This window comes from Armigeres subalbatus, chromosome 1, assembly GCF_024139115.2.
Source record: "Armigeres subalbatus isolate Guangzhou_Male chromosome 1, GZ_Asu_2, whole genome shotgun sequence".
In the NCBI taxonomy this organism is placed as follows: Eukaryota; Metazoa; Arthropoda; class Insecta; order Diptera; family Culicidae; genus Armigeres; species Armigeres subalbatus.
This window is the reverse complement of record NC_085139.1, coordinates 308,170,700-308,182,883: the sequence shown is the minus strand read 5'-3', so window position 1 is coordinate 308,182,883 and position 12,184 is coordinate 308,170,700. Positions and strand designations below refer to the sequence as shown.

Genomic DNA, 12,184 nt, shown 5'->3' with positions numbered 1-12,184 from the left:
TTGGACATTTCTCGCTTAACTTTTCAAAAGGACCTAAGTAACATTTTTTCATGAATTAATTTGAATAGCGCAATCAACAGAACAACATGAAAGCTTTTGATTGCAGTACTCAAATTAATTCATGAAAAAAATGTTACTTAGGTCCTTTTGAAAAGTTAAGCGAGATTTATTTATATATAGATTATAATAAATGTATTAAGTTTACAAATCCCCAAAAAACTAGATTACAAATTATTGAAGGAAACCACGAAAAAAAATCCATGAAACGAATGCTACGTACGTCGCACTATTTTACGTTCTTTCATTTTACGTCACTTCGATTACATCGAATAATTTTTACATCGGGAAAAATCACATCGATTCTGTTTATTACACAGCAAGCTCTTGAGTACATCGCGCAGTGTAATATTCATCAATCGATGGAATCGACGGGTTGCAGCGATTTCGATGTAATATTCAACAATTTTTTTTGCTGTGTATCTATAGGGTTGATGAAACACGTTAGACCCACGTGTATTGTCGATCCGGAATAAATTTATACCGCTTTTTATACCGAAGTTGGATTTGTCTCCAGATACAGGCAACTTTCCCAGCTTCGGAAGTAGTGCGCTGGATTCGCCTAAAGATGCGCTAAACAACGCATCAATTAGTTTGACAAATAAAACTTCGGAAGAAAGTTCGGTTCGGAAGTCCCGACTTCCGAATTCTAACTTGGTGCTACGCCGACAATAATACAATATTATTCGAACGTGTAGGATATTTTCAGTGTAAAATTTGGTTGAAGTTACCATATTTTTTTCTCCGTGCATGAATGTGTATATTTTGCTGCGGTAAATTTCATCTTCGTGGCGCAGTGGGTGATGTGAGATCTGTTGTTTACTTTTCTGCCTCTCCGGGAAAGTGAGGTTGATTTCAAAGCAGGAAGAAAATAAAAACATGATATAAAAACGTTCAATGGGTAATGTTTTTAACATAACCGCGAGTAGACGTAGGACTTGTATAAACGTAACGTATAAAATTTTATCATTATATCAGAGCTCTAGCCGAAGCTCCGCCCCCTTGATGAATAAGACCATTGAACATCGTTTGCTCACTGCTAGTCGTGGGTGATTAAAGTGACAAAACATTTCAAAACTATTATTTTCTAAAAAATAACTAATGAATAAAAGAGTTCACTATGAAAATAATTTTCGGGCAGCAGGGACTATGTCCAAGGGCTTGACGATTTCTCCCCAGGCCATCTGCGAGTTGTGGGGCTTGCCTAGGATGTGGTGGGGTTTGACAATGGGCCCTGTTAAACCTCTATAAAAAGCTGCATGTATCCGCAAGTAGGCTCCACCAAAGCGACCGTATGCCGCTCAAGCCCAAGTCTTGGTGTTAGGTGGGACGCTTAACAGCCTTGATACGACGGCCCTCCGACGAGACAGGAGGTTTGCGCAGGCCCAATAAGCCGCCTAGAAAACCTATAATTACGAACAATATAAGAGATAATGCGACTCGATATAATCGGCAAAGACCTAGGCAACGAATAAAGGATCACGATTGGAAGCTTGGAAAATGGAACTGCAAGTCGCTAGGTTTCGCAGGTTGCGACAGGATGATCTACGATGAATTACATCCCCGCAACTTCGACGTCGTGGCGCTGCAGGAGATTTGCTGGACAGGACAGAAAGTGTGGAAAAGCGGGCATCGAGCGGCTACCTTCTACCAAAGCTGTGGCACCACCAACGAGCTGGGAACCGGCTTCATAGACCTGAGTAAGATGCGCCAACGCGTGATTGGGTGGCAGCCAATCAACGCAAGGATGTGCAAGCTGAGGATTAAAGGCCGTTTCTTCAACTATAGCATCATCAACGTGCACTGCCCACACGAAGGGAGACCCGACGACGAGAAAGAAGCGTTCTACACATAGCTGGAGCAGACATACGATGGATGCCCACTGCGGGACGTTAAAATCGTCATCGGTGACATGAACGCACAGGTAGGAAGGGAGGAAATGTATAGACCGGTCATCGGACCGGATAGTCTGCACACCGTATCGAATGACAACGGCCAACGATGCATAAACTTCGCAGCCTCTCGCGGAATGGTAGTCCGAAGCACCTTCTTTCCCCGCAAAAATATCCACAAGGCCACATGGAGATCACCTAACCAAGAAACGGAAAACCAAATCGACCTAATCGACGGTAAATTCTTCTCCGACATCACGAACGTCCGCACTTACCGCAGTGCGAATATTGAATCCGACCACTACCTCGTTGCAGTATGCCTGCGCTCAAAACTCTCGACGGTGTACAACACGCGTCGAAGTCGGACGCCGCGGCTTAACATTGGGCGGCTACAAGACGGTAGACTAGCCCAAGAATACGCGCAGCAGCTGGAAGTGGCACTTCCAACGGAAGAGCAGCTAGGCGCAGCGTCTCTTGAAGATGGCTGGAGAGATATTCGATCCGCCATTGGTAGCACCGCAACCGCTGCACTTGGCACGGTGCCCCCGGATCAGAGAAACGACTGGTATGACGGCGAATGTGAGCAGTTAGTGGAAGAGAAGAATGCAGCATGGGCGAGATTGCTGCAACACCGCACGAGGGCGAACGAAGCACGATATAAACAGGCGCGGAACAGACAAAACTCGATTTTCCGGAGGAAAAAGCGCCAGCAGGAAGATCGAGACCGTGAAGAAACGGAACAACTGTACCGCGCTAATAACACACGAAAGTTCTATGAGAAGTTAAACCGTTCACGTAAGGGCCACGTGCCACAGCCCGATATGTGTAAGGACATAAACAGGAACCTTCTTACGAACGAGCGTGAGGTGATCCAAAGGTGGCGGCAGCACTACGAAGAACACCTGAATGGCGATGTGGCAGACGAAGATAGCGGTATGGTGATGGACCTGGGAGAACGCGCGCAGGACATAATTCTACCGGCTCCGGATCTCCAGGAAATCCAGGAGGAGATTGGCCGGCTCAAGAACAACAAAGCCCTGGGGTTGACCAACTATCAGGAGAGCTATTTAAACACGGTGGTGAGGCACTGGCTAGAGCGCTGCACTGGGTCATTACCAAGATTTGGGAGGAGGAAGTTTTGCCGCAGGAGTGGATGGAAGGTGTCGTGTGTCCCATCTACAAAAAGGGCGATAAGCTGGATTGTAGCAACTACCGCGCAATAACATTGCTGAACGCCGCCTACAAGGTACTCTCCCAAATTTTATGCCGTCGACTAGCACCAACTGCAAGGGAGTTCGTGGGGCAGTACCAGGCGGGTTTTATGGGCGAACGCTCCACCACGGACCAGGAGTTTGCCATTCGCCAAGTACTGCAGAAATGCCGCGAATACAACGTGCCCACACATCATCTATTCATCGACTTCAAAGCCGCATATGATACAATCGATCGGGACCAGCTATGGCAGCTAATGCACGAACACGGTTTTCCGGATAAACTGACACGGTTGATCAAAGCGACGATGGATCGGGTGATGTGCGTAGTTCGAGTTTCAGGGCATTCTCGAGTCCCTTCGAAACCCGCAGAGGGTTACGGCAAGGTGATGGTCTTTCGTGTTTGCTATTCAACATCGCTTTGGAAGGTGTAATACGAAGAGCAGGGATTAACACGAGTGGTACAATTTTCAATAAGTCCGTCCAGCTATTTGGTTTCGCCGACGACATAGATATTATGGCACGTAACTTTGAGAGATGGAGGAAGCCTACATCAGACTGAAGAGGGAAGCTAAGCGGATCGGACTAGTCATCAACACGTCGAAGACGAAGTACATGATAGGAAGAGGTTCAAGAGAAGACAATGTGAGCCACCCACCGCGAGTTTGCATCGGTGGTGACGAAATCGAGGTGGTAGAAGAATTTGTGTACTTGGGCTCACTGGTGACTGCCGAAAATGACACCAGCAGAGAAATTCGGAGACGCATAGTGGCTGGAAATCGTACGTACTTGGACTCCGCAAGACGCTCCGATCGAATAGAGTTCGCCGCCGTACCAAACTGACAATCTACAAAACGCTAATTAGACCGGTAGTCCTCTACGGACACGAGACCTGGACGATGCTCGTGGAGGACCAACGCGCACTTGGAGTTTTCGAAAGGAAAGTGCTGCGTACCATCTATGGTGGGGTGCAGATGGCGGACGGTACGTGGAGGAGGCGAATGAACCACGAGTTGCATCAGCTGTTGGGATAACCATCCATCGTTCACACCGCGAAAATCGGACGACTGCGGTGGGCCGGGCACGTAGCCAGAATGTCGGACAGTAACCCGGTGAAAATGGTTCTCGACAACGATCCGACGGGCACAAGAAGGCGAGGTGCGCAGCGGGCAAGGTGGATCGATCAGGTGGAAGATGACTTGCGGACCCTCCGTAGACTGCGTGGTTGGCGACGTGTAGCCATGGACCGAGTCGAATGGAGAAGACTCTTATATACCGCACAGGTCACTTCGGCCTTAGTCTGAATAAATAAAAATAACATTTCTGATGAAAAAAATTGCAATAAAATCGTTCATTCGCGGTATTGGTGTGGAACTTTTGTCCATATATAAAAGTGGCCAACTGACAATTCTTCCTCCGACGATTACAGAATGTAGGTATGGCCGATTTACAATCTGATGTCGGTTTCGGAAAATGTATGAGCTGGTGATTATTTTGGAATATAAACATGTGAATTTGACTGAGAAATGTCTGAGATATTTCTAAGTCAAAACCCGGTCTATATGACCCGAACACCGTAAGTGAGTTTTTTAGCACTGTATGAAGGTCAAGGTCTTTACGCAATACAGCAGAACGGCAACGGAAATGGCAGATTTGACACTTAGCCTATATATTTCTGTCAAATTTTCCGTTTCCGTCGCCATTCCGCTGAATTACGTTTGGGGCTTTAGTCTGAAAACAAATAAATAGACTTTTCCCATAAAGGACAAAAGGGTTCGGCAGGGCATCGCACAACCGTGATTTTACGATTCGATTTTTATTAAATGTTGGGGAGCTTATTTTAAAAATTTTCAATTTGGAATTACATACAATATTGGCTCAGAATGTATTTGAGATTAATAAAAGAAATTGAGTTATTAAATATGTTTAAATGGTGACATCCGTTCGGCACGAAATGAAAAATTACAAACACATTGCTGACGAGTTTGCGAGTTTTCTTCTGATCGGTTTTATTAGTTGTATATTCTACTATTTAAGTACATCATCGTAGTAGTAGTTCGATTAGTTTCAGCTTAAAATCGGCATTATATTTACATTATATTGAATGGGAAATACAGTTCTCAATTCTGTTTGTTTCTGTGTTTTGATTAAGGACCTAGACACTGCTCAGTGCTCCTCACATTTTAAATCCACTTGCTATGTTCCTATTATATTCGCTGTCTTTTTCGGACATCATCCAAAAAATGGATTTCCGTCATCAACATTCCATTTTCCACCTATTTGTGTTAGAGTTCGCCGATTCTGTATAATTATATAATACTTGGTAATGCTCTTCAATAACTGGTTCAGAATTTGATTCTCTAGTCTGTAATACACTCACGGTTGAAAGCATGCCGGTACGTAGACGCCGCCGTTCGCTATCTATGCTCCCCTCGGCAAGTCACGTTTCGCGACTTCCTCCTGCGGCATCATCGTGTCTTCTGTCACGCACAACTACAATCACGTCATAAATAGACTCTAACAACAATGGAATTTCGACCAATGGCACCGATTTTAAGTGTAGTTCTGTCGTCTTTCGGACTCACTCTGCTAAATATATTGTAAATATATGTAGAATGTAAATTTTTTATCTTTCTCTCATCTGGTTGTTCGACTAGTCTACAATCGTAATTCTTCTTTTGAGTTGTTAAGAACTTTCTAAATCTAAATTCCTTCGTTCAGTTGTAATGCGAAAGGTAGGACACTGTTCTCGTTTCAGTTCCTGTTCCCTTATTCGAAGTCGAAGATTCCGCATAGATTTGCAGCGGAAATTCGAGACGTTTATTATTTACAATAACATCGATTAACTATGGACTGTTTTAAGTATTTTAATTTTCTTAGAGATAGCTGTAACCGGAGATATTATCCCCTATAAATAATTTTGCTTATTACGTTGCAATGTATGTGTCGGTTCGAGATTCTGTGTTCAAAGATGGCTATGCGCCATCCACGGGTCTTTTTCGCTGAAATCAAGGAACGCCTGAATCGTCCGAACCTTAGATGAACCCTCAAACGTCGACTGGCGGTGGATCATCTTCGGTATCCACCGTTCCAATTCCGTCGCCGGTAGTTTCGAACCCTCGAGTTCCGATCCCGATTCCGCTGGAGATGCTGCCGCAGCGACTGACGGAGCAGCATGTGCTGCTTCCACCACCGCCGTTGGCGTAGTATCATATGCTGCTGGACCGGCCCGTGGTCGTGCAGAAACCGGAAGTGGTGGTGGCCGTCGTTAAGGTGATTTGCGTAGCCTGTAGGTGCTGCGGCGTTGTCGTTGCCGTTGTTGTTGGTGTTATTGCCGACAGGAGATGTTGCTGCTGCATTGTCGCACTCGGCGATAAACGTTGACTGTGAGCTGAATTGGGATGGAGAAGTGTTCCGTTACCGGGCGAACTGCTGTTCGCCAGACACCTCTTGCCGTTCGAATGGTGGTGATGCCGGTGATGGTGATGATGACCATTGAGAAGCGCACCCGAATGAAGATGCTTTAGTTGAAACTGTGGACATTCAAGAATTACTAAAAATTTGTAGAATGTAAAGGAATAGACACACTCACGTCGGTTCCTCGATTATAGAGCGGTTTCTCAAACCAAGGCCACCTTATCGTTCGGAATAGTGTATTCCGGAAGTCTTCACTGAACAGGCAGTAGATGTAGAATGTCAAAGAATAATTGATGAGCTCCAGAAGATTTGCGAGTGCACGGAAAAGCTGGAAGCGAGTAGATATTAAGATTGGAGGAAATGAGTTTTCTTCTATGGATTTCACGATCTAACCTGGAAAGAATAACTCGATAGATGCTCCGGTGACAGCGTCACATGTAGAAGTGCCATCGGGGAAACACAGAGCAAGAATAGAAGTGATGTGCTACCTGGAATTGTGCAAAACATTTGAATGAGAATGGTGCTGACGGTCTCCACCGATGTTGAAACAAACCTAGCAACATCATGAGCCGCCTCTCTTCGGCGAACTTGCGAGGATCTTCGTCCTTGGTGTTGATCCGGGACAGCGTCATCCGTCGGCGCTTATCACAGGTACGACGATACACGATCATTATTCTTAAGTTAAAGCCGGCAATTAGCACCGTTGGGGCCAGCTTGAATACTATCTCCAATATCACCTTGTAAATCTGAAATCATTTCGTTGCAAATCATGTCACATCGATTGGTGAGCTTTAAACAGAATCTCTCCTTACCGAGTAAAATAACGAATCTAAAAATTTCATATTATCGCGCTTATGAAACATCGTTGATCCATCGGATTGTACGACACACTTGACGACCTCACCACGCAGCACCGACGGCAGATAGATCAGAAAGGTGATCACCGGAATCAACGCCACGGTGACGCGCGGCGTACAGAACCGTCGGATGTGACCCGGATGGCACACCGACACGTACCGCTCGATGGTCAGCACCAGCAGCATGATCACGCCAACACCTGATAACGATAAAGAGAGAGCGGGGTTACTTCCCGTGAATTTAGAACCGCAGACATGTCGATAAACACTTACCAAGGCAGCCATTGCCGAGGAATAGTTCAAGATGAGCTGAGTAGAACGCTTGGCTGAAGTTACGCCACCGGCCGGAATCCCGATGGATCAGCATTCGCATGCCGAACGGAATGGCAAAGATGATCGCCAGCAGTGCCGCTGCCGAGTAACCTGAAATTGGGGGATAAAACAGATAGAGTTCATACCATGATCAAACTGATATTCAAAATAAAATAATGATAAACAAACGCCAGTAGAAAGTACAAGAGCATGACGATTCCAACTGGAACGTTAACGAAGAATTATTTCGAAGTACTCGCAAAAAGGAGATTATTGATTGATTATTGAGATTATTCATGAAGAATCTAATGGCCAAATTAACAGCAGAGGAACTTCCAAAATAGGAATTAATAGTTTTTACATTAAACAGCTATATAAACATGTGCTTTTATTAAGACGCAAAAATACAATGACAGTTTTATAAAAGTGCAGTGTGGCTAGTATTATTTGAAGTGTATCCGACCAAATGAAAATTTTATTCCAACACTCCTCCTCAATTTGAATGGTAGGGATAGAACTACTTCAAATGATACCGTCGTCGGGGGTGACAATGGGTCAAATGGGGGTGAGAATGGGCCACTGTTTCAACTACTTAGAATGCTTGTAGAATGGATTGAATGTATTTGAGGGCAAGAAGACTAAAATATAAGAGACCCTTTTGAACGATGTTGCTCTACGACCTCCAGGCTGCCGGTGAGAGCGGTGACCCATTCTCACCCCCCAGACCCATTGTCACCCCCGATGGTGGTACCCATTTTCTCAGCAAACACGTTGGTTTTAATCGTTCCAAGAGGCTTAGTTAATGCATCAGCAACCTTGTACTCGGAACACAAATACTGCAACTGCCACCTCATCACATCCTTCCGACAAAGATTCTGTACGAACATCCGTTTTGTTTCAATATGCTTTGAACGTTTTGTCGTTCGTTCGGATTTGGCGAATGCTATTCAAGACTGATGTTTCTCAGCGATGTCTTGCAGCACCCGCCTTAGCCAGATCGTCTCCTGAGCCGCATCGCATAATGCAATATATTCAGACTCCATTGAGGAGAGTAATACCGAATTCTGTTTAGAGCTTTTCCACGATACTGTAGCTCCTCCGAACAAGAAAACATAGCCGGACGTCGATTTTATTGATTTACAGTCTGCCCTGCCTAGTCTGCATCTGTGTAGCCTGTCAGCTCCAAAAAAGATCCGTTGAATACAACTTCTTGTTCACGGTACCTTGCAAATACCTGACCACCCGTTTGGCAGCCACCCATTCGGCTTCGTTTGGTTGAGTAACTTTGCGGCCTAGTACTGAGGTTGCATGGGCTATACTGCCGTGAATCGCATATCTGTCCCATATGAATAGGAAACCCAGCAAAGATGGGACAGATATGCGATTCACGGCAGTATATCTGGTCTTGCATGAACTGAAATGTAGAGGAGTGCTTCTACAAGACTTTGATAGTTGTAATTATTTGCTAACGGAGAACTCTCCACTTCGCCACGAGCATAGCATTCATCCATTGGAGTGCGTGCCGGCTTGCAGTCTCCTTAACCAAATCTTGGAGCAGTTCGCTTGATGTATCCCGACAGACACACACTATAATTTCCACAGAGTCCACCTCAAGCCCGAGAAAATATTTCAGGTTTCCCAAGCAAATTACATCGAAATGATTTTTCAATTCGACACACACTTGGTCAATAAAATATTCGTCTTCGCATCCTACTACAATCAATCATCCACGTATAGCAATATGTATACCTTGGAAACGGGTGCATATACTTCCTCAAAGTCAACACCGATTACCTGGCCGCAGCCCTGAGCGACTAATCGAGCTTTGTATTTGACGGCATCACCCTTTTCGTTTCGCTTAACTTTATACACCCATCTGCTTCCTATGGTCTTCTTCCCGGGTAGAAGTTCCACTAGCTTTAATGTTCAAAGTTCTCGATGCAGGGTTACGGAGATCCTGAAATATTTTCCGCGCCTTATCCGTGCCAACTAAAATCAAATCCGCGCGACATGAAATCCATTCCGCGTGGCATAGAACTAAATTCTAAGCAAATACTGGTGAAATATCAATTTTCCTATCACAATTTACTGAACGTCTATTCAAGTTCGTTTTTAGAATATTACTGATTTCAAGTATGATTTTAAACTGCAAATTTCCATATTTGTACCAAGTTGATAATTGAACTAAGAAACCCGCAGTTAGTATTACAACCTTTCTACACGCAGAAAAATCTCTTGTAAATACAATGATATTTGACATAAATTCAATAAGAATTTCACATTGTTTTGGCGGTAATAAGAAATATTATTGTTTCAATAATACATTATTGTTGTTTTTACAGTAGCTTTGAAAGCTTCGAAATTTTGAAAAGCTTCTGTATAACTTTCAAAATAATAATAATATTGTTGTTTCAAAAAGAGTTTTCTTGTTGAACTTATCGATTTTATTATTGAAATAAATAGATTTGTAACCATAATTTTAATCAAAATGTTTATTGTTTTTTAAGGTCATCCCAAAGAAATTAAATTTGCATAATAATCATAATTTATTTAACCTAGCAATTCGACAATCTTAATAGACAACATCTTTCAGCTCCTTCAACAAGGGCACAAGTATCAACTGCGATCCCGAATGTTGAATGTGGATCTGCTACTGGAATCTGGAACAGAGCTGCATATTAGTAAATTTATTTTATGAAAATGAACGTACCTACGTAATTGAAACAGATTATGCCAATATCGAACGGAACACGCATTGTTACGGGAAATCGTATTCACTGTTTTCTCGGATGTTAGGTTGAGTTTGGTATCTAAGAAAATAAAAAGTATTATTAATTTAGTAGAGACCACGACTGTTAAGTTTAATCAACGTACCTTAAACTTTGGGAACATCGGAATTCTACTCTTTGTTCTGCCAAGAATATTTAATACACTTCTTGATTAATTTTGTTCGGGTGATTTCACTTTACCCTTGCTTTTATCTTTACGCGCATGACTTTATTTACAAAATTCAACTGTAATGTTCGAATGTGTCCAAATGACATTTGTTAACTAACTTATATTTGTCATTGATAAAACGATTTTATTCCATTCAAACATCATAATAACAAATTGAATACATACGATCTTATATTTTCTCTCTATGTTAAGGTGTAGATCCGTAGATAATTTATAATTAAACTTGTATTCGCGTGTGATATTTTTTTTTATATATATAAATAGGTAATTTTCAAGTGTTTGCTCTGAAACCATGTTCGAAGCTTTTTACGAAAGCTCAACTTCACGGGATTGTTAAAACAATAATATTCTTTTATTGAAATCAACATATAAAATCTTATGGATATAATAATATTCATAGTACATTCAAAAATAAATCATCATGCAAAAAAAACAAGCGATATTTTTGATTCAATACCATTAACGATTAACGATTACTGCATCGTTTATTTCGTAATATCTGGGACACCGCAACTTTCCCGGTCGACTGGATGCAAGGTATCTTAGTGAAGGTGCCCAAAAAGGGTGACCTGACTGTATGCGATAACTGGCGAGGCATTATGTTGCTGTGTAGGTGTACCGTTCTCAAAGCTCTGTGCAAAATTATCCTAGCCCAGATTCAGGAGATGATCGATGCGACTCTCCGGCGGCAGCAAGCCGGATTCCGTGCCGGAAGATCCTGTGTGGACCATATTGTCACGCTTCGCATCATTCTGGAGCAGGTCAGCGAATTCCAAGAATCCCTTTACTTGGTATTCATTGACTACGAAAAAGCTTTCGACCGTCTCAATTACGAGAATATGTGGGGCGCCCTGAGACGCAAGGGGGTTCCTGAGAAAATCATCGGCCTCATCGAAGCACAGTACGAGGCCTTTTCGTGTAGAATGCTGCACAATAGGGTCCTGTCCGACCCTATCCGGGTCGTAGCTGGTGAGAGGCAAGGATGTATTCTATCACCGTTACTGTTCCTCATCGTAATCGACGAGATTCTGGTAGGTGCGATTGACCGTGAACCAAACCGCGGGCTGTTATAGCAGCCTATAACCATGGAGCACCTAAACGACTTCGAATTGGCTGATGACGTTGCACTCCTCGCGCAACGCGCTCTGATATGCAGAGTAAGGTCAACGACCTTGCCGAGCGCTCCTCTTCGGCAGGTTTAGTCATCAACGTCAACAAAACCAAATCGTTGGATGTAAACACGGTGACTCCTTCCAGTTTCACAGTAGCCGGGCAACCAGTGGAGAATGTTGAAAGCTTCCAATATCTTGGTAGCCAAATGGCGTCAGACGGCGGTACCAAGATCGACATAGGCGCACGGATCAAGAAAGCAAGGGCTGCCTTTGCGAGTTTAACCTTCTGTCTGTGCTGAAAAGCCCTCCCCGCGATGTACCCGTCCACCTATAGTCAATCTTTGGTAACGACCTGAAATATGATTAAA

The 12,184-nt window shown here is 43.6% G+C and overlaps 1 protein-coding gene across 1 annotated transcript in view; it reads right to left on the bottom strand.

The window, feature by feature from the left end:
• Positions 1–5,133: 5,133 nt before the first annotated feature.
• The window catches only part of LOC134207892 (probable G-protein coupled receptor B0563.6), a 222,442-nt gene continuing 215,391 nt past the window's right edge, over positions 5,134–12,184 (bottom strand). The window contains exons 4-9 of the mRNA XM_062683911.1: positions 7,708–7,857; positions 7,390–7,634; positions 7,131–7,323; positions 6,971–7,065; positions 6,753–6,905; positions 5,134–6,693 (exon numbers count right to left, since the gene is read on the bottom strand). Coding sequence (XP_062539895.1) covers positions 6,370–6,693; positions 6,753–6,905; positions 6,971–7,065; positions 7,131–7,323; positions 7,390–7,634; positions 7,708–7,857 — 1,160 coding nt within the window. The 3' untranslated portion in view covers positions 5,134–6,369. The remainder of the gene's footprint in view (positions 6,694–6,752; positions 6,906–6,970; positions 7,066–7,130; positions 7,324–7,389; positions 7,635–7,707; positions 7,858–12,184) is intronic.